Source organism: Hibiscus syriacus, unplaced genomic scaffold (assembly GCF_006381635.1).
Source record: "Hibiscus syriacus cultivar Baekdansim isolate YM2019G1 unplaced genomic scaffold, ASM638163v2 tig00111105_pilon, whole genome shotgun sequence".
NCBI lineage: Eukaryota > Viridiplantae > Streptophyta > Magnoliopsida > Malvales > Malvaceae > Hibiscus > Hibiscus syriacus.
This window is the reverse complement of record NW_024062987.1, coordinates 5,304,013-5,326,730: the sequence shown is the minus strand read 5'-3', so window position 1 is coordinate 5,326,730 and position 22,718 is coordinate 5,304,013. Positions and strand designations below refer to the sequence as shown.

Below are 22,718 nucleotides of genomic sequence, written 5' to 3'. Positions count from 1 at the left end.
GGTAAATGCATGAATAAGATATTATTGGTCTCATATGTGTAGTTAATTAATTTCTACACTCGATCCAAATACGATAAAGATTCGGTAAATATTTATGGTTCAGATGACTTTTATAAGAAATTGATGGATTGTTAGAATTAAAATTACAAGTTCTTTGCTTAGTGATAAAGGAATCTGCTTGGATCTGTAACATATAATTTATTTCATCAAAGGTAATTGGATGAGAAATTATGAGAATACACTGATAGGATAAAATTATGGAAATACCCTTATGTTGTAAAAAGACAAGATTTGATCATAGAAGTTGGATAAAAGATTTTTAAAGACATATTGATTCGATAAAATTTCAGATGTGCATAAGAAATGCTAGTTTTGATTAGAAAATTTTGATATTTGGTTTTTAACCCCAAGGTGGTTTGTACAAGATACTAGAAGTTGTTAAGGGAATCATTTCAAGAGCAGAGAATGTTCAAGAAAAAAATTAATCATAGGATCTCTATATTATAATTATTTTTGTTAAGAGTTAATACTGAAATTATCTGGTTAAGAAATTACGAAAATGCCCTTGAGAGGTAAAAAATAGTTTGAGTTAAACCTGAATGAGAAAGTACTTTGAGGATTCGTATTTAACTCGATAAATTACGGATTTAATTGTTAAGATCCGTATTTGTATAGAAAAATTTCCTAATAACCTGTGTGTAACTTCTGATAAGGCAATTAACCTGAAAATGTCCGGGTTAAGAATAAATTAGCGAGGGTGCTCTTTTGTCAGAATTGTTCAAAAGGTCTGGAAAAGATGATACGTTTGAATTAAATAATAAGATTGGATGGAAGAAAATGATTGAAATGCGTTGGATCAATAAAATGACCAAAATACCCCTTTAATGGAAATGAATCAAGAATATCACCAAGCCTGGGAATGAATGCATATCCTCAAGCTTTGAAATGAATGGAAAAACATTGAGCACCGAAAGGACCAAAATACCCTTATGGCCAATAATAAGTAAATGTTTTGGATTCATTAAGGAATTCAAATAAGTATGGATGTGGTATTGCCTTCAAAAGTTATGGAAAACACCTTATGCGGGTCGATCAACGATAATACTATATCAGTACTTGAATAACATAGATATCACTTGAATGTGTGTTCGTCTTCTCAAGTTTGGATTGATGATAATTCGGTAATTACTCAGCTCAACTCAACTCTATAATGCATTCGATACTAAGAAGTGGATTTTCGTTAGACAAATTTACTACGAAGACCATATTGAACTGAACGGAAATACTATATGTATTCGAAATTTAGAAACACCCGAATTACTTTGGAAAACTCTGAAGTAACCGAGATAACTTGACTGCTAAAGGAATTAAGTAATCTTTATGACTAAGGATTAAATAAGTGATTTGGATGAGTTTGGAACACTAATGAACTTGCATAATGTATTGTTATTATGGTAACGAACCACAAATCAAATACATCAACATTTCTTGATACCGTTGAAACGTGGAAATGAAATAGAGACTATTGGAGGATATATTCAGCGATGATTCTAGAGATGATCTATGTATATACATTTTGGTATTAAAGAGTTAATGCTATAAAAGGACAATGAATTGAGCAGTCGACAAGCATCAGTTCTAGAGTTGTTTGATAATTTGATCGATTATCATAATTGGTAAATGTCCTGAATCTTCATTTCTTCTTTATCAACTCAAATCACTCCAGGTATTCTTGAACACTTTCCTGATGCACATGAAAACATAGTGGGATTCTAAGTATCAACTTTAAGTGTCCGATTAGATCGGTTAGTAATCAATCCTCTCCAAGGGAACCTTGTTCCTGTAATCCGATCAAATTGCACAAGCTTCATGTTATCCATACTGATAACTATAAAATGCCTCTGAAAAATACTTGGATACTCTAGTGTGTTCCATATGTACTACATGATTGTTTTATATGTTTTGAAATGAGTTTTAACAAAATTATTGATTTACTGGTTTATGAACCATGGCAATATGGTATGTGATATCTGGTTACGGTTTTCATCGAAAACTATGAATTGTTATTGATTTATGGACCATGAAATATACTGGTTACTTATGGAACTGTTTTATTCAGATATTATATGGGTAGACTGGAGATACATCTCTGATAAAGCTGAAAATTTCTTATGGACCTAATGTGACTCTTAGGTAGGCTCTGCGGCCCTGAGATCATTCTCGGGTAGGCCCTGCGGCCCTAAGATGTATTCTTAGGTAGGCCCTACGACCCCAAAATCTATCTTGGGTAGGCTCTCAGGCCCTAAGATGCTCCTTTAGGTTAACTCTTTGTAAGATGGTTTTAAAATACGAGTTTAAAAAGCTCCACTACAATATGGTTTATGGGATTTTACTGTACTATCATTTGATTAGTGTACCTATTATGGTTTTATCGTACTGATGGAACACACTAGGCATCCTATTCGACCTCATGAAAACGTGATAGTATGAAAGGTTTCTTATGAACTGAGATTCATGGCTTCTATTCGATGAACTACCAGTGGAACCTCAGATTATTCCGAAAATTTGTATACGTCTGATTGAATAAGGAAACTATGGCTTTCAATTTATCTGTATGTCCTATAGCATCATCTGGTAGTTCTGTATTACTGAGCTTTTCGAATCTCACTCTATTACTCACCATTTCAGGTTAAAAGATTATACCAGTACAACTATCAAAATAAGTAAGACAGTTCTTCCGGCGCTATTGCAGAGTATGGTACATGTGATTAGGGGGCATGTAATTGTATTTTGATTTATATACGAGTCTGAAAATCTGTTTTATTTTGCATACTGATAAATCATTTTATAAGTTACATATTTTAATAAAAATTTTAAATTTTCCGTCATTTTTACAGTGGGTCGCTCCGGTGGCCCTAATGTGACACCCCGGATCGGATTGGGCTATCTGTATCGGTCTGAGGGGGTTACACATCAATTTGAGATAGGAGAAATAACCATCTTCAATTCTAAAAATATTTATACCCTAACATGCATTAGGTTAAATTACAAGTTATGTCCTATAAAATATTAAAATTTACATAATAATCTCTAAAATTATATCAAAATTTATATGGTGAGTAGTTAGTCGCCGGAATGTGGGGTGGGCAAGGTCTCAAATCTATCACCTACCCACTACTCACAACGAATATGACTTTTTATATTCACACTCACCCACTACCCACTAAACTTATTCCTATTCTCACAAGAATTACTGTGCGAAACCCTCAATATTGTCCCCCTATCATTCCTACACCGAAGCACAATAGACAAAGCTCACAGGAAGCATATATTTTACGGTCCGAGAGGTCAACCTTATTGAGCTTCTTGCATGCCTGCCATATATTAAAACAAACACAAAATAGGATAAAATCGGGTAACACTATTTGATTACTGAGAGAAGATCCACGTTGAAAATGATGTATGGTACATGTCAAAAGCAGCGACAACAACTTAACATATCAAATTCATTTTTGGATTCCAACTCTCCATAACCGCTTCAAATATGTAAAAAAAAAGTAGAAAAGAAAATTTGAATTTTTTTTATTACTCCAGGTGATTACAATTGTTCGAAATATTATTAATTATTTGATAATAAATGTTCAAACACTCCTACAGAAGATGTGCTCGAACTCGGACACCTAAAATAACAACCATCCATTAATCGTACAAAAATGAACATATTTGTGTGATAATCAGTTCCAAATAACAAAATATCATATTTATATTATTTTATATTCGTATTTGACCCTCATTCTTAACTGAGATTCTAAATACATAACATGTTAATCAAGCATACATGAATCTTCTTCAAACGAGATTTTTCAACGTAAAAACATTATTTTTCTAACTTCTTGATTTGAGTCAATAATCACTTAATTTTTATTGAAAATGAGTTGTTTACAAAATCTCTTCCATAAGCATTCTCAAATTTCCCTAAATATATGACACACTCACTCCGAGATAACAAGCTATGCAGTGGTTTCTTAAAATTAACTCATACTTTCCTAAAATCCCAGTCTAATATTTTATATTTTTTAATGTTTGATCTTAATTCTGCCCCTAATTTATAGAAATAAAGCCGTGTCCATTATTGTCATAATGATGTAAAACTACAAGTAAAAGACTCGATTAATGAAAACATGAACAGGATATTTTATTCTTAGGGTATGTTTGTTTGGCTGTAATTGGTTTTTCGGAAAATGAATTACTGGAATTTGAATTATTGGAACTGAAAAATAATTACTGAAATTTGAATTCTGGAAAATGAATTACATTTGGAAGATGTTATTTAAACCTTTTTTCACTAGTTGAAGAGTTTTTTAAAAATTATTTATTACAAATATTAAATGTAATAAATAATATTATTTATCATAAAACTTAATATTATTATTTTAAAATATTAAAATAATTTATTTATTATTAAATATTATTTTTATAATTTTATTAATATAAAAATAATAATTTTTGTATATTTTAGTGAAATAAAATATTATAAATTATATTAATTATTTATTAAAGTAATAGTGTTATATTATATTTTATAAATATTAATTAATATATTTTAAATATCTTTATTAAAATATAATTTAAATATATAAATAATATTATTCATTATTAAATATATAAATTTTATTATATATATTATTAAAATAAAAATATAATATCTTATATTATTATAATATAATTGATTATTTATATAATATTATAAATATTATATTATATTATTATAAATATTAATAAATAAATAAATAATATTTTGATGAAAATGATATTAAAATATTTTATTAATATTAAATTCATAAAATAAAATTATTTTGAGTATTTATTCTTTGAAGTGAAAAGTTCGGAAAATAACTTACGGAAAATGAATCCGTAAGTCATTTTACAGAAAACACAAAGGAAATTCTGTTACTAGGAAAATGAATTACATTCCGGAAAACCAATTACGTTAAACAAACATGGGAAAATATTTTTCAAAAAACGAATTACGTGAAACAAACACGAGAAAATATTTTTCGAAAAACGAATTACGCGAAACACACGAAAATTCGAGGAAAACCAATTCTGTAATTCTAATTACGACAAACAAACACACCCTTAGTTTTTAAGCATTAACCACATGTTTCGAATTTCAGTAAAAAAAAAAAGATAATGTGAAAAATTCGAAATTGACCTTCCTGAGGAGGAAAAGCAGAATCTTTGGCTTCCAACACTAACAAAAACATCAAAATAAACATTAATCTTTGGCTTCCAACACTAACAAAAACGGCAAAAGAATCATTAACTTTTGGCTTCCTAGTTCTGAGAAAGGAGCATCAAGATATAAAGAATAAAAAAGAAAAAATCCAGAAAGAAAAGGTAGAAATATAGATAAAGACAACAATAATCTAATATATTGATTGATTAATTCAAATCAAATACTATAGAAACGAGGATAACCCTCCCAATCTAGTTTGCAAACATCAAGATTTAAACTCTTGACCTTATTTAAGAAATTTAATACTTCATCCGACCAGATCAACTTGTTGTTGGTTTATAGGATAATTATTAAATTCATTGATAGTATCATTTATTTAAATATTAATTTTAAAAAAACCATTTACGAAGAAAAAAGGTTTCACCTATCAAATAACACGTAGACAAAGGGATTTTCATAATTCTCTCAACAGGAATGGGTACAAGGTAAAGTCATCCTTATTCTTCTCAAACACTGGACAGAATTCAAAGGAAGGGGAGTTGTTTTCATAAACACCGGTTAATACAGGGTAAACATGTGCTTGGTTTTCTGGAAGACTTGTTCCGCACCTGAACCTTCAACTTTCTTGATCTCCATGCAAGCCTTCTGGTGCAGCCCAGTACCACCTCTCAATGCATCAGCAATGAACGGATCAAATCCAATCGCCACGGCTGCCTCTGCTTTCGCTCCATAAACCACCCTCTGCTTTCACAACATTACAATAAAAAGTCAAGAGCTTTCGTTAACACACATCTATGGACAGATGGACCAACACATATTCGTATCAAATGTAGTAGCAATATTTAAGATATAGTTTAGGAAGTGATATGGTTATGTTACTTGACCTTGAGTCTGGACAGATGGATGGCACCAAAGCACATTGGACAGGGCTCACAGGAAGCATATATTTCACAGTCCGAGAGATCAACCTTATTGAGCTTCTTGCTTGCCTTCCATTCCATATATTAAAACAAACACAAAAGAGGATAATAAAAAGAGAGATAAAATTGGGTAACATAATTTGTTTATACTTTCATATGTTGTGGAGATCTAACCTCTCTTATTGCAGTAACCTCAGCATGGGCGGTAGGGTCGGTGTTGATCCAAACCATGTTATGACAACTGACGACGACTTCATCGTTGCGGACAATCACCGCACCAAATGGGTACCCGTCTTTGCATTCAACCCCTTTATATGCTTCTTCAATTGCTTCTTCTATGAATTTGTGGTCTTTATCCTGTATTTCTGCTTCAACAATACGTTAAGAAAACAAAAATTGAACATTTTTGTGGTGATGGTTATTCAAATATTACTCTCAAAATATGAAAAAACTAAAAAAAATATTTGAATATACTATGTAGCTATCTATATAACGATGTTAAAACTAGCTTTAAGTAATAGACTCAATGAATGAAACCATGAACATGTCATTCCACCTTCAGGAAAAAAAAGGAAAAAAAGAGAGAGAACCATGTGAAAAGTTTAAAAAAATTACCTTCTTGATGAGCAGGAAAAGCAGAGGCAACAGCAATGGTTCCATCTTTGGCTTCCAAAACTAACAAAAACAGAAAAATAAACATTAATCTTTGGCTTCCAACACTAAAAAAAACAGTAGAAGAATCATTAACCTTTGGCCTTCTAGTTCTGAAAAAGGCGCAATAAGATATAAAGAATATAAAAGAAAAACCCAGAAAGTAAAACTTTACCATTTGCTTCTTCCATGATGAGAAGAAAACTGTTAAAATTTGATTGAATTAAGGGAAAATATAATGAAAGACGGCAACTGTACGTGGCGCCACCAATGGCAGCAATATTATCATAAGCAAAAAGACAAATGGGTATCACCGGTTCATCCATTTTACATATTTTCTCTTAATTTTTATTTGAGGTAAATTTTGAAATATTTATAATTTTCTGATATAATGAAATTTAATTTTTACTATTTATATATTTTTATTTTTATGAGTTAAATTTTATTTTCGGTATTTTTTAAAGTCTAATTGGCGTAACTTTAAAAAAAGTGATTAAGAAGTTAACTTTTTCATAGAGCTAATGTGAATATGTGATAATTTATACAATTATGGCAAATTTAAAATTATGAAGAAATATACTTTTAAAAATTAGACTATTTTAAAATATTGTATGACGAAACATGTTTCTATGTTAATAAAATAATGTCAAGTCAAAAATAAAATTATATACTACATGAGCTATCATGTTAATATTATAAAAATTTAACAATTGGGTCATCATTTCTGTTAAAATTACATTAATTTGTCTCTATAAAAAATTACATTAATTTTTCTATTTTTTTTATAATACACCAATTTTATCAAAATATGAAAGATCAAAGTTTACATTTAACCAAAATATTAAAAGTTATATTGATAAAATATATAAATGTGTTAAAATTATCATTTTTAACTAATTTAATTTAATATGTAATACAATAGGATTAAATTTTATTTTATATTATTATAACAGTAAAATTTTAATCTAATTTAATTATACATGAAAATTAATAAACAATTTTGAAATTTTAATACACGACAAAATTTATAATATAATTTTAAAGAATAATATATTAAATATAATTGTTTAGATATACAATAAATATAAAGATATAATTATATACGTAAATAAAATAAAAATACTAATAAAAAATCAAAATTTCATTTTATAATTACGTCAAATTAAAATTCATTTATTATATTATATCATCAAAATTTATATTTAATTTTAAAATTTAACTCAATAATTTTTTTTCTTTTAAACAATTTTTATCTAGAAGAGAGGGAGAGGAAATCCTAATGAATATTTAATTTACAACCTAAAAATAAAGAGATGTATCAACCGAAAGTTTTTAACCACTTATTATAAAGATTATTTACAAGACAAGAAATCTTTATTTTAATGGACACAATTTACATATGATTGATAAAGTGAATCTTCATTTAACAATTGAACATTGAAAGCACGAATCGAGTGACCTCAACGATGAAGGAGTTGTTATTTTTTTTAGGTCTCGGATTCGATCACCACGAATATCAGGAGCGTAAATATTAAATATCAAATGGTTAAGATCTATCTTTAAACATACATTGTTTTGTATTTATATTAGATTAATAAAAAATACTATTGAACATTGAACAATAGTGGTTTGGAATTTACTTATTGGTTATATCCAGAGCAATGATTCAATTGATCACTATCATGGCCATTACACATGAGAGTAAGTAGAGGTGGGTCACATTATCAAGACATTTAAGGGACAGGTCATCTTAATTGCGATAAAAGACAAGAAGCCGATTCATGCACAAACTATTATATGATCCCTCTACCATCACATAGATTCGGCACGACAGCAAAATCATTATGTATATTTTTTAATATTATCTTTTCACACCCATAAACTTAAAATATAAAATAATAATTTGTATAGGCATCTTATTCACAAACAGATTAATCAATTCAATATTTACCATTTTTTTGGATGTATTACTATTTTTTTTTAAAAAAATAAAGGCAAATTACATAAAATTTTGTTCTGTTTTTAAATTTATTTTAACTTTAATACTTAAAATTTATAATTAAATTTCATGATATGCAAGGATATGAATTCAAATTTATTGGGTAATTGGGCCAACTAACTCGCTAAGCTTTGAACTTAATATCGCATCACATTTCATGTCATGATTTTTTTTAATTTTAAATTGAGAAATTATTTATTTAGCTAATTAAAAAGTAACATGATCTGTGGGTCAAATTGACTACGAATATTGAGCCATTATTGAACGAAGGATGATAATCAAAGATGATAGATCCCTTTAATAGATAAGCTCCAGAAGTGAAAAATGTACAGACCATTAGCTCTATTTCGGCCACTAACGTATGTTATAGGTCACACCTCCGGAGAGTTTTTATAGTTTAAGTGTTTATTATTCATTTTTTTTTATAAATTCTAAATCTAATCTTACATTTATTATTCGATTAAAATTGAATTAATTTAATGACAGTCAATCACGTAAATTTGTTTAGTGACTAAAGAATGTTTCGAAATCCAATTATCAGCTTAAAATTAAATAAACGAATTATCTAAAAATTTAATCATGATATTTAAGACCCAATATTTAAATTTTAATCTCACCATTAAATTCAACCCAAAAAAACTCCTCAATAAGGAATTAGGATAATAGTAATAATATAACTACACATATCAGACAACAGCTGCAGCAACCAAAATGTAGTTTCCAAAAATAAAGGTTGAAGTGTTGAACAACACCTAAAAAACTCTGTTGAAAAGCATTGGCTCTATGATAAGCACAATCTTTACCTTCCCTTTAGCTCTCGCTTCTTCTTTGATGCTTCACTGGCCTTGGTCTATTAGAAACACTCAAAAAAAGTGGGATAATCAGAACATTGCCAGTCATTTAAGCTCTTAAAAATCAACAGCGGTTCAAGTGAAAAAGTGGGTTAAACTTGCCTTCTTTACTCTACGGATCTTCTTAGCCCTGTTCTTCCTTTCCTTCAGTTGTTTCCTCGATTTCTCTACCTTGTTATCGAGTCCGTTCTGGAAAAAGCAACAAGTGATTAGTGTTTCAAAGATGCACCGGCATGAATGCTACTCATAACTACAAATAGGAAGGCAAACGGTATGCAATGGGGAACATGCATTTAGAGATTAAGCATTATGCAAATACACTATGGACAGAATCAAAACTAGATATCAGAGACGAAGAATAAACTCATGGGAAAATTACCCTGATCAGCCTGTACTTCGGCTCGTACTTATTCGCGTTCTCGACAGAATCGTAAATCAAACCGAACCCGGTAGATTTGCCGCCTCCAAAATGAGTCCTAAACTTGAACAAAAAGATTGAATTGGGGTCCTTCACCTCATACATTCGGGAAAGCTTCTCCTTCAACTCTGCCTAAAGATAACAAAACAATAGAAATCCAGTCCATACAAGCAATCAAACCATTCAAGCAGATAAGACGGACATTATTGGAAAACAGAATATAGGTTTACCTAGGAAATATTGGGTCTCCCAGGATGTAAAACATCAATGATCTACAAAAAAGGGGGAAAAATAAAGAACATATTTTACTGTAATAATATTTTGCAAGCTTTAATCAAAGTTTTAAGTTCAGCATCTTATTAGCAATACAATAAAACACCACATTTTGCTATTGCTTTTTCTGTAATTTCCTTGTTTAATCAAATCTAAAACTGATACTAAACCCTAAACGAAGAAACTAATAAGGAAAACGAGATTAAAAATCTACCACTGAAACGATTAGCATTGATCTATGTTTGGTTACCGAGAAAAACGAAAAGGGTACTCACGAATTGTTTCCTGGAAAGAAGCCTGTTAGTCATGAACTTCCTGGTCCTAATATCACCGCTTTGTCCGCCATTGCAAAGAAAAATTCTTTATTTTTTTTTCTTTTAGGGACAGCTCTGTAAGATTCCAAGAAATAGTAGCTCAAGCAAGTAGAAGGAAATGGCGAGAACTTATACCCCCGATAATTTGGGTTTTTTCTTCTTTTTGTCTTTTTTGGTCTAAACGAACATTTCAGTATTGACCCTTCAATTGGGCTAACAATTTGCCTGCTGTATAGTTATGTTGTAAGATAACTTTAATATACAGTTAAGAAAAATCAGTTATTAAAAATATTAGTATTTTTTAATATTTTGGTAAAATATTATTTAAAATATTATTTTTTTATTAGAAATCTTAATTTCGTTACCTACTTTTTGGTAGAAAAATAACATTATAGGTAGCACCTAATATTAATATTTACAATAGAAAAAAAATAATATTTTAAGTAACACTTTATCAAAAATATTAAATATTATAGGTAGCGTTAAATATTAACATTTTTGATAAAAAATAATATTTTAAAAAGTATTTGACCAAAAATGATAAAAAATATTAATATTTTCGGTAACACATTACTTTAGCAAAATATTAAGTCGTGACATCCCGTCAACATTTCTAGTCATGGCATTTGGGTCTTGATTGAACAGGATAAAAATCAACAAGAAAAAAAACCATTTTTAGGTTAATAAATTATTCAGATTTTGGAACGTGCCCATGAATTTACAGAGATCTTTTACCATTTGAAAATTGCATTACTTTATTCAACTAAAACCCACCAAAATATACAAGGCAGAAAAGGTTCTCGAACTAGTGATTCAACTCATTAACCAGGTGATCATTTCATCTTGTTTTCCACCTACAACATGCAAGTGAAGATGATAAACTGAATTATGAATTAAACTTGAATTATATTTTAAGGGGATCTGGCATTTGCTTTGGCATAGTGATTGCCACTACAGAAACAATTTTATTAGCTTCAATTGCTTCTGCCCTCTCATCTTCTTCCTTGTGCTTTCCCCATAACACTGAGTACAGCCCTATTACTATCAATATGGAACCCATCACACTACAATTCACCAACCCAAAAGAAAAAAATATTACTACTTTATTGTCAGTGAATGAAATGATGTAATGGAGAAGTTAAAAAATAAAAATTTACCCTCCAAGGAAAATCTTCTCAGCCAGGATGAACGACCCCATGATTGCAACTATGATCATCATCAGAGGGCTGAAAGCAGTGGCAAACACTGGGCCCCTTTTCTTTATTACCATCCCTTGAACATAGTATGATATGCTTGATGTCACAATCCCCTGAAAAAAAAAAATCAAATTTAATTAATATATATAGCACATGCAACATAATAATAGAGGGGAGATGATTTTATTACAGCATAGGCAGCAGCAAGGAGGTTCATGTCCCAACCGATTTGCCAAACAGAGGCCTTGTGTTCCATCACAAATGTCACTGCAGTTGCTTGTACAGTTCCCACAAAGCACACCAGTGATGTTAGAGAAAGCTGATGATCCTTGTATGTCTTCAATGCTTTTGCCTTGCGAAATAAGTCACCAGAACAATGAATCAAATTCAGAAAAAAGTTAAGTAAATTTGGTGCTTGATTAATATAATACCTGCAAAACGAATAGGGAAGCCCAAGCAAAGGTGGCAATGAGAAGGAGAATGGAGCCTTTGACCCAATCTCTGTCAGTAGTATGAGTAACATAAGATTGATTTTGGCTAGTATGAACATAATTCTTGCTCCAGAACAGATCAACAATGGGTCCTTTGTACAACGTCATAAGCATTGCTCCGACCACTGTCACCGTTGTCCCCAACATCTTTGCTTGACATCTCACTTTCTTTACATCAATCTTCTCCATCCTGTGTATATGTTTTCATTACAAAACCAGACAACAATCAGTCTACTCGGTCCTTAACCAAATCTGTTCTTGACAAAAACAAAAAACAAAAAAATAGCATGTATGTACCGGCAGATGACAGCCATGATAAACGTCATTGCAGGAAGCACATTGCTCTTAGCACAGGAGAAAGTTGCAGATGTATATTTCAGCCCAGCATAGTAGAAGTTCTGGTCAATCACAGGCCTGTTGTTTTATGAAAAGGAAAATTGAATAAATTTAAGACTCTAGAGCAAAATCTATGCATGAAAAGTAGAAAAGAACTAACCCCAGAAGAGCCAGGATAAATATTTGCATAAAGAGTGGGACTGTTATCTTTGGCTGCCCTCTCCTGAAATATGTTAAAAACATAGTACCACTCAGCATATATTGTATGAAAAAGATCTCAGTTGATACATACATACATACATACATACATACACGTGTGGTTGAATTTGAACCTTTCGAAAATGAAAGCGAAGGGAGCTATGGCAGCAGTTGCGAAAGCGTGACGGTAGACGACGAGGACGAAGTGGTTCATGCCTCGGTTAAGTGAAACTTTGGTGATGATATTCATGCCAGCGTACCCGAATTGCAGTGAAATCATTGCAACATAAGGTTTGGAGCTCTCAAGGACATTGCTACAGCATCTCATCTTCTCCATTCTTTTCTTCTTAATTCTTAGCAGATTTTTTTTATGCAAAAATCAGCCAAAAATTAAAAGGTGTAGAGTTGCAGCTTTGGTAAAGGAAGAAGAGCTGAAGAAGTGTTTGTGATCCTCCCTAAAGGTGAAGTTGGGGACTGGTCTCGTTTTTATAATCTCTTCAAATTAAATATATTGATCGATTTCAGTGATACAAGAAAACGATGTCTCCAATAACTACGTAACATCTATAGGATACGTACACGTTATTAAGTACTAAGAAATATTCTAAATAAATACTATTTTATATTCGCAACATATTATTGAAGAAAAATAAATAATAGATTTGAGGCAGCAGCAGTCCATACCTCAAGCATGTGTCGGTGCATTATGTTGCGTAACAGTAACTAAAACACTTTTGGTGCATGGTATGGTCCGATGGGATAATATTATCTCTTAAAATGTCCAGATAATTAAATTTTAACAAATCTATATTGTATACGATTTATAAGTCTAAATCGAGTCTACTTAGCTTAATAAAAATTTGATTTATATAATAAAAATGTATTTTAAAAATTAGGTCACGGCTCAACCTGTCCTTTCCTTTGCTCAAGATAATAACTTGACCCTTTCCTTTCCAAACCAAAAAATGAAGGTGAAAATTGTAAGAAGTGGTCTTAATGTTTAGCCATTGTGGTAATATATAGCTTGGCATTGAGACGGGATTTAATTAGCTTTCATTTATGGTAAAGAAGGTAGAGAATTTACTTCACTATATATTTGCAACTTAATAGGAATAACTTGTGGAAGGGGGTTGGAGTTACTTGGTTGAGGGAATTCCTTCCATTTTTCCTCTTCATGTTTAGATACGCTGCTAATGGCATTGGCTCATGGAACTATGAAAAGCCTATATCACATACGGATAAAGTAAAACTTGATTTCACTCATATATTTTTTATTTTGAATTTTAATTTGGATTTCAACCTTTTTTTCAACATTTTTCTTCGATTTTCATAATCAATAAATTTAAAATGTTATTTCATGACTTGAAGAGACGGCGAGTGTAAAAGAATCTCGTTATTGTCCTACAGTTTTAAGAATGTTTCTGGTAATGTAAAATTGATTTTCTATCCACATAGGTAATATTAAAAGCTCAAAAGTTGATTTAAAATTATTGTTGAAAAAATGATTTTCAATCTAATCTCGAAAACTCAAATTTCTAATTTTTACGGTGAAAAATCATTTTGGGATAAAATTATATTGTAATTCATAATTATTTAATTTATAATATATTTAAAATGAATATTTTATCTTTTTAAAATTATTATTTAACATTAATTTCAAATAGTTAAATTTTAGATGCACTTTTTAAAATTACTTTTAAAAATATTTTTTACAGCACCTTTTAAAAGTAATATTAAATTGGTCAATTTTCATAAGACGTGCGAAAAGAAAATATTAATCCTTAATCGTGAGAGATCTTAACATTTAGCTTCCACTTATACTATTAAATATGTTATTATGTTTTATAAATACAAAAATATATACATAAATAACATACTATTAAAATTAATAATTTTTTTACTATGAATATCAGAGGGGTATTATTGGAACCAAACATAGAATCCAAAACATCGAGTAAGAGCTGAAAAAAGAAACTAACTCAACAGTCACAAAGAGCACAAAGAACAAAACAAATAAAAACTAAAACCCCCTAAGAAATGAAACGACATCTAATTCCTTGAGGGAAGATCTTTTAGACTAAAGCTTGAACAAGGAATTAAAAAACAACGGGCGTGGAACCTGCTCTGATCCAACTGAGAGAAAAGGGTCGGAACTAATCCGACCTGGAGAGCCTTCGGTCTTCAACACCTTGGAACGTGTTGAAAACATTTTTGTGTTTCGATATAACAAATTAAGTTTAAATGAATTTTAAGATTTTACAAATGATTTTCTAAGTATATTCGATTTAATTAATCGAGTATCAAATTATTACTCCAAGTCTTTCAAGTTCAAATTCAAACCCTTACTAAATGTGTAAAATTGTGTTTTATACTTAAACTATTTTTTAAACAATTTTCATAAAGTATTTTGAACCAAAATCAAGCCTAAAATCAATTTATCAAAGTGATGCACCGATGCATCAATCTATGCATTGATGCACTATGAATTAAATTAAACATCGAATGCATTTCATGCATCGATGCACATACCATGCATCGATGCACTGAGGATTTTATGAAAACATCGAATGCATTTGATGCATCGATGCACCAGCCATGCATCGATGCACTCTGGCTATTTTGAAACATCAAATGCACTTGATGCATCGATGCACTCTTAGTGCACCGATGCACTAAGGGTCCAACGGTCAAAATATTTGAATTTTACACTGATGCACCGATGCACCATGGGTATGCATCGATGCACTGACGCTCCCAACTGCTTTAATTAATTGTTTTCACACTTAAACGACTCTATTGACTCCACTAAGCATCCCCAACATTCAGAATCATTTGAAGGTGTATTTAAACAAGCTTAGAAGCCATTGATCAATAACAAGAAACAACAATCAACAAGAATCAAGAGAGAATCAAAGAGAAAGCATCAAACCTCAAGTTTGAACATTTCAAGCCTATTTTTCATTCAATATTCATTTTGCTTTTAAGAACACTACTTGTACTCAATTGTATTCATATTTGAGTGTTCTCTTCTTTTTTCTAGAATTGTGCAAACAATCTACCATGTGAGGATTTCCTTGTAAGTTTGCAAATTTGTAATATTCTCTTTGAGAAAGAGTGTTATCAAGAATTGGGGTATATTCTTGAGGGAGTTGTAAGGCTATCTCTTTGGCCTCAAAAGAAAGAAAAAATTAGTGAATTTGTTGGAAAATTCTTAGTGTGGATACCTAAGGTAGTGGACGTAGACTTTGATTGAGAAAGTCGAACCACTCTAAATCGATGTGCAATTACTTTCAATTTTCTGCAAAAGCTTCCACCAAAATTTTAATTGCCAATTCACCCCCTCTTGGCCGATTCCGTCGATCGATTAAACTCAATAATTGGTATCATAGCCTCACTCATTTGAAGGTTTAATCGCCTCTTGAGTTGATTCGGGAAGAGTTACATCGATTATCAAGTCATCAATGACCTCTACTTCAAATGTCGACTCTGGTCTCGATTCGATGCCCATCAACAAGCCTCATTTCTTCAATGAAGCTAACTATGCCTATTGGAAGAATATGATGATGTATTTCATTTAAGCAAGTGACATGGGAGCATGGAATATTGTAGAAGACGAATATATCAAGCCTCCCACTCATCTAAGATTGTGGAGTGAATGAGAGACAAGAATGTTCCAGCTCAATTCCAAAGCAATCCATATCATATTTTGTGCTCTTGGACCAGATGAATATGGAAGAGTTTCATATTGGACAACCGCCAAAGAAATATGGGATAAACTACAAGTCACTCATGAAGGCACCGACGAGGTAAAAGAATCTAAAATTAGTCTTCTAACACATAACTATGAAAATTTCAAGATGAAACCAAATGAAGATATCAAAGCTATGACGGATAGATTCTCAACGATTGCCAATGGTCTCAAATCATATTGAGAGATAATTCCAAACGAAAAGCTTGTGAGGAAGTTAGTTTACTCACTTCCAAAATCATGGCAATCCAAGAAGACGTCAATTATCGAGGCTAAGAACCTAAAATCCTTAACTCTTGAAGAGCTAATTGGTTCCCTCCTCACTCATGAAATGATGCTTGAAGATGAGGTGGACCTCGATAAGATTGATGAGACACCAAAGGAGAAGGAAAAGAAGAAAAACATTGGAGTTACTATCAAATCCACAAAAGATGAGAGTGATTCAGATGAAGATGACTATGACGAGGAAATGACATTGTTTGCCAAATGGTTCAGAAAAATGATGAGACCTTATCGAGGAAGAAAATTCAAACGAAATGAAGGTATAAAAAATGAACCAAAAGAGAAGGACCCTATCATTTGCTATGAATGCAAAAAGTCGGGGCATGTCAAATATGATTGCCCATAATTGAAAAGAAAGGGCCAATAAAAGAATAAGCACAAGGCTCATGTGGTTACATGGAGCGATGAAGAGGGTTATGATGAAGAGGAACAAGAAGTAGCAAACTTGTGCTTGATGGCATTCGGGGAAAATTCTAAGGTAACCTCTAACTCATTTGAATTAGATGATTTATCTTATGATGAGTTATTAGAGGAATATAATGGGTTGGCTTCGGATTATGAGAAATTGTTTTTAAAATACAAAAATGATGTTTCAAAATTGAAAAATGAAAATAAGCTCATATCCAAAACCAACAATGATTTTGAAAGTAAAATTAGTGATTTGCAAATCAAACTAGAAGAGTTTGAAAAGAAAAATTTAGATTTGGAAAATTTACTTTCAAAGGTTAATGATGATCATCAAAAGAAAATTGATGATCTTAAAGCTTCTTTTGATAAAATTGGAACAAAACATTTTGAAAATGGAGAAAATTCAAAATCCAACTTTGTTAGAAAAAGTTTTAAAAACTACAATCATAGAGGTCCCCGAAGAACCTCTAATGGAAAAATCGTTAGAAGTATATGGGTTCCTAAAGGACTCGTTACTACTAAAGATAAGGATATCCTACACAAATGGATATCTAAGGGGACTAGGATTTTGGAAACTAATGAATATTGGCCCAAAAGAATTTGGGTACCAAAAATTAGAAATTAATCTATGTTTGTAGGAAATGAGCATTGCTACAAGGCACGAGAAATAAATTCAAACTCATGGTACCTTGATAGTGGATGCTCAAGACACGTGACCGAAGACAAAAGCCGGTTCATAGAGCTTAACACCAAAAATAGAGGATAAGTGACTTTTGGTGATAATTCAAAAGGTCACATTGAAGTTATAGGTACCATAGGTAATACCTCTTCCATACAAATTAAAAATGTTTTATATATGAATGGATTAAAGCATAATCTCTTAAGTATTAGTCAATTATGTGATAAATGATTCAATGTCATGTTTGAAACTAATGGTTGTAAAGTTATTGACATTGCATCTAATCGGATTATGTTTGTTGGTCATAGAATAGGAAACATATACATGGTGCATTTAGACTCTATTGATATGACTAATTTATGCCTAGTTGATAAGGATGAGCATGATAGTTGGTCATGGCATAGGAGACTAAGACATGCTAGTATGAGTGTTTTGCAATGATTAATTCAAGGAAATTTAGTTCGAGGGTTACCTAAGCTTAAATTTGATAATGATAAAATATGTGATGCTTGTGCTAAAGGAAAAAAAAAGCGAATTTCTTTTGAATCTATTAATGATATATCAACTAGTAGAGTATTACAATTGATCCATATAGATCTTTTTGGGTCAACTAGGACTACTAGCTTGGGTGGAAAACAATATGCATTTGTCTTGGTAGATGACTATTCTAGATATACTTGGGTTTTATTCTTAAGTACTAAAGATGAAGCATTAGAAAAATTCATCAAGTTTTCAAAAGTAATCCAAAACGAAAAAGGTTACTCTATAACTAGTGTTAGGAGTGATCATGGAACTGAATTTGAAAATCTTGGATTTACTGATTTTTGTAATTTTAATGGTATTAGCCATAATTTTTCAGCACCTAGAACCCCTCAACAAAATGGAGTTGTTGAGAGGAAAAATCGAACTTTAGAAAAAATGGCTAGAACCATGCTTTGTGAAAACAATTTGCCAAAATATTGTTGGGCGGAAGCCACAAATACCGCTTGTTATATTGTAAATCGAGTAATGATTAGGCCAATTTTAAAGAAAACTCCATATGAAATTTTCAAAAATAAAAACCTAACATTAGTTATTTCATCCTTTGGATGTAAATGTTTGTTTTAAACAACGGTAAGACAATCTTGGCAAATTTGATGCTAAAAGTCATGAAGGAATTTTTCTGGGTTATTCCTTAAATTCTAAAGCTTATCGAGTATTTAATAAAAGAACTTTAGTTGTAGAAGAGTCTATACATGTTGTTTTCGATGATAATCCCCTTCCGAGGAAGGATTCTTGTTTGAATGGTGATGTAGGTATTATAAATATAAATGACGTTGAACATGACGTTGGAGAACCATCATCAAAGGAAGAAACGAAAGATGAGGAAACTCAAGATCCTCTCGAGAATCCAACCATTTGAAGAAAATGAAGTATCTTACCCAAGAGAGTACAACTATGTCAATGATGGTGAGGTTATAAGTGATCCATCCAAAGGGGTAACAACTCAATCTTCTCTTAGAAATATTTGTAATTATGTTGCATTATCTCATGCATAGAGCCTAAGAATATTAAAGAAGCATTAAAAGATGAACATTGGATTATGGCTATGCAAGAAGAGTTAAATCAATTTGAGAGAAGTAAAGTATGGACATTAGTTGAAAGGCCTAGTAATAAATATATTGTAGGTACTAGATGGGTATTTAGGAATAAACTTGATGAGAGTGGTAATATAGTGAGAAACAAGGCTAGACTTGTTGCTCAAGGCTATACTCAAGAAGAAGACATAGACTATGATGAAACATACGCTCCCGTAGCTAGGATGAAAGCAATTAGAATGTTATTAGCATTTGCATGTTTTCATGAATTTAAATTATATCAAATGGATGTTAAAAGTGCATTTTTAAATGGTTTTATAAAGGAAGAAGTGTATGTGGAACAACATCCTGGTTTTGAAGATTTAAAATTTCCAAATCATATTCTTAAGTTGACAAAAGCACTTTATGGTTTAAAACAAGCTCCTAGAGCTTTGTATGAAAGATTGTCAAACTTTTTAATTGAGAAAGGTTTTTCCAAAGGAAAGGTTGACACTACATTGTTTTTAAAGCATAAAGGTAAAGATTTATTAGTAGTTCAAATTTATGTTAATAATATAATATTTGGTTCTACTAATGATGTTCTTTGCCAAGAATTTTCTAAGCTAATGCAAAGTGAATTCGAGATGAGCATGATGGGGGAGCTCTCATTTTTCTTGGGACTCCAAATCAAGCAAAGAAAAGATGACATCTTCATCAATCAAGCTAAGTACGTCAAAGATATGCTCAAGAAGTTTGGACTGGAAAATGGGAAGCCACATAACACTCCAATGAGCTCATTGACAAAGCTTGACATAGATGAATAAGGTAAATGTGTGGATGTTAAATTATATAGGTCAATGATTGGTTCTTTGCTTTATCTAACTGCAAGTAGACCAGACATTATGTCTAGCATTTGTTTATGTGCTAGATTTCAATCATGCCCTAAGGAATCACATTTACTAGCTGTTAAGAGAATCTTTAGATACCTTAAGGGCACTCCTAGTTTAGGACTTTGGTATCCTAGAGACTATACCTTTAGCTTGCATGCCTTCTCTGATGCGGATTATGGATGTTGCAAATTAGATAGGAAAAACACCTCCGGTACTTTCCAATTCCTTCGAAATATGCTGATTTCTTGGTTTTCAAAGAAACAAAATTATGTAGCATTGTCTACCACTGAAGCGGAATACATTTCAACTGGTAGTTGTTGTGCACAAGTTTTATGGATGAAACAACAACTTTTTTACTATGGAATTGAAGTAAGTACCATTCCTATCAAGTGTGACAATACTAGTGCTATTTGTCTCACTAAAACTCCCATCCAACACTCTAGAACTAAGCATATTGAAATTAGACATCACTTCATTAGAGACCATGTCACTAAGGAAGATGTAATTTTAGAATTCGTTGATACTTTGCACCAATTTGAGAATATCTTTACAAAACCTTTAGACGAGGAAAAATTTTGGACACTTAGGAGAGAATTAGGTTTAGCTGACATATCTTCACTTAGTGTTTAAAATAATTTTATCACTTTTAAGTATAAATGAAAAATGCTTATAATAATAATTTTTGATTGTATTCTTTGCTATTAGTTAGGGGGAGTTTATGTTGCTTGATGAAAATTAATTTTATGTTCAAAAGTAGTTTAAGGATTAATTTGATTGATTGAACATGATTAATTTTCAATATATAAGTTGCCAATACCACTCGTGGCAATTAATTTAACATTTTGAGTGTTTAAAACAGATTTTTGATATTTTTGTGCTTCATGCATCGATACACATAACAGTGCATCGATGCATCCTTGAATGTGCATCGATACACCATGAAGGTGCACCGATGCACGCCTTGAATGTATATCGATGCACAAGGCCATGCATCGATGCATCGATCGGGTTTTGGTTAAAAACCCTGATTATCTTCTTTGTTTCAAAACCCTCAAAAACACTCCCTTGTCGCCTTTCTTTCTCTAAATCTCCTTTTACTCAAAATCATCAAAAATTTGTCAGAATCTTCGAGCTTTTCATCTCTATATCCTGCTACTATCATTAAATCGTGCAACACAATATCTCATTCCTCTCAAATCCAAAATTTTCAAGGTATTTTTCCTAAAAACCTCTATTTTATCATATTCTAATTTTATTACTAGTTTTAATTAATTCTAGGATGAACATTTTATTGGGCATTGATTGTTTGATGATTACAAACTAGATTTTACAACCAATATCATCAAAAACTCACAAATTTTCAAAGAAATTTTTTGAATTTTTGTAATAAAAAATCGAAATATTTGAATTTAATTTTTAAATTTGATGTTTTTTATTTAATTATGTTGTTTTCATAAAAGCTATACATATTATGATTTTACAAAAATTGTTTTCAAATAGTTTTCAAAACCTTGCCCATTAGGATTTGGTTTATAGAACCTTGAATTATTTAGGACTCAATTGAGTTTTGGGATTGATTATTGTGCATACATGTGTTTCAAATTGCAGGTTACATTCCTTTTTCCGAATCTTTAAAACATGTCAAATTCAAAACGCCCTAGGACTTCATCGAGTCGTTCTCGTTAAAACCAACCTCCTAATCCCGTTCCTCCTCCACCTATATCTCTATTAGGATCTTATTTTAACATGCCTGAGCATCGTAGAGACGAATTGTACTCTAGGTACAGAAATTCCTTTCAATCTTATAGAATCCAAGAAGAGCGTATTCATTTTCTTCAAGCTATGATAGATATTGACTTTGAATACCCTTCCGATTCTTAAAGCTTGGAAGTTTGATAAAATGTTTCAGCTCAAACCTATCGTTTATCAACAGTTATGTTGAAAACATTTTGATGTTTCGATATAACAAATTAAGTTAAATGAATTTTAAGATTTTACAAAAGATTTTCTAAGTATATTCGATGTAATTATTCGAATATCAAAATATTACTCCAAGTCTTTCAAAGTTTATTTTAATCCTTACTAAAGTGCAAAATTGTGTTTTATACTTAAACTATTTTAAAACAATTTTACAAAGTATTTCGAGCCTTAATCGAGCCAAAAATATTTTCTTTTTAAAGGGTTTCAAGAAAAATCAGATTGCCCATGGGGTACAGATTCCCCCCCAGGGGGTACCGATTCCCCCTGTCTAACGGTAAAAAATAGATTG

General features: G+C 31.1%; 2 protein-coding genes and 1 pseudogene across 3 annotated transcripts; all 3 read right to left on the bottom strand.

The window, feature by feature from the left end:
• Positions 1-5,671: 5,671 nt before the first annotated feature.
• LOC120153773 (guanosine deaminase-like) lies at positions 5,672-7,067 on the bottom strand. 2 transcript variants are annotated; one of them, XM_039165655.1, is made up of 5 exons: positions 6,986-7,067; positions 6,775-6,834; positions 6,334-6,524; positions 6,124-6,228; positions 5,672-5,980 (listed from the first exon to the last, which is right to left on the bottom strand). In XM_039165655.1, exons 1-5 carry the CDS (start codon positions 6,999-7,001, stop codon positions 5,798-5,800), a joined length of 555 nt encoding a protein of 184 aa, XP_039021586.1. In that variant the 5' UTR covers positions 7,002-7,067; the 3' UTR covers positions 5,672-5,797. The 2 variants fall into 2 exon arrangements, with proteins under 2 accessions (XP_039021586.1, XP_039021587.1); XM_039165656.1 differs by having other exon boundaries at positions 6,334-6,526; positions 6,780-6,834.
• A 2,435-nt stretch (positions 7,068-9,502) lies between these two features.
• Positions 9,503-10,712, bottom strand: LOC120153689 (annotated as a pseudogene).
• A 739-nt stretch (positions 10,713-11,451) lies between these two features.
• Positions 11,452-13,245, bottom strand: LOC120153878 (WAT1-related protein At5g07050-like). Its single transcript, XM_039165743.1, has 7 exons — positions 13,021-13,245; positions 12,849-12,911; positions 12,650-12,766; positions 12,293-12,542; positions 12,052-12,213; positions 11,823-11,974; positions 11,452-11,729 (listed from the first exon to the last, which is right to left on the bottom strand). The coding sequence occupies exons 1-7, from the start codon at positions 13,221-13,223 to the stop codon at positions 11,570-11,572; spliced, it is 1,107 nt and encodes a 368-aa protein (XP_039021674.1). The 5' UTR covers positions 13,224-13,245; the 3' UTR covers positions 11,452-11,569.
• Between the last annotated feature and the right edge of the window lie 9,473 nt (positions 13,246-22,718).

Bases quoted from the DNA above. Each gene is read 5' to 3' on its own strand.
- LOC120153773 (XM_039165655.1), bottom strand. The intron at 6,525-6,774 runs GTAATTTTTTTA...TTGTTGAAGCAG, and splicing joins TTTTCCTGCTCATCAAGAAG to AAATACAGGATAAAGACCAC. The intron at 5,981-6,123 runs GTCAAGTAACAT...TTGTGAAAGCAG, and splicing joins TCCATCTGTCCAGACTCAAG to AGGGTGGTTTATGGAGCGAA.
- LOC120153878 (XM_039165743.1), bottom strand. From the start codon at position 13,223: ATGGAGAAGATGAGATGCTGTAGCAATGTCCTTGAGAGCTCCAAACCT. The intron at 12,214-12,292 runs GTATTATATTAA...TTATTTCGCAAG, and splicing joins CTTCCCTATTCGTTTTGCAG to GCAAAAGCATTGAAGACATA. The intron at 11,975-12,051 runs GTAATAAAATCA...TTTTTTTTTCAG, and splicing joins TCCTTGCTGCTGCCTATGCT to GGGATTGTGACATCAAGCAT.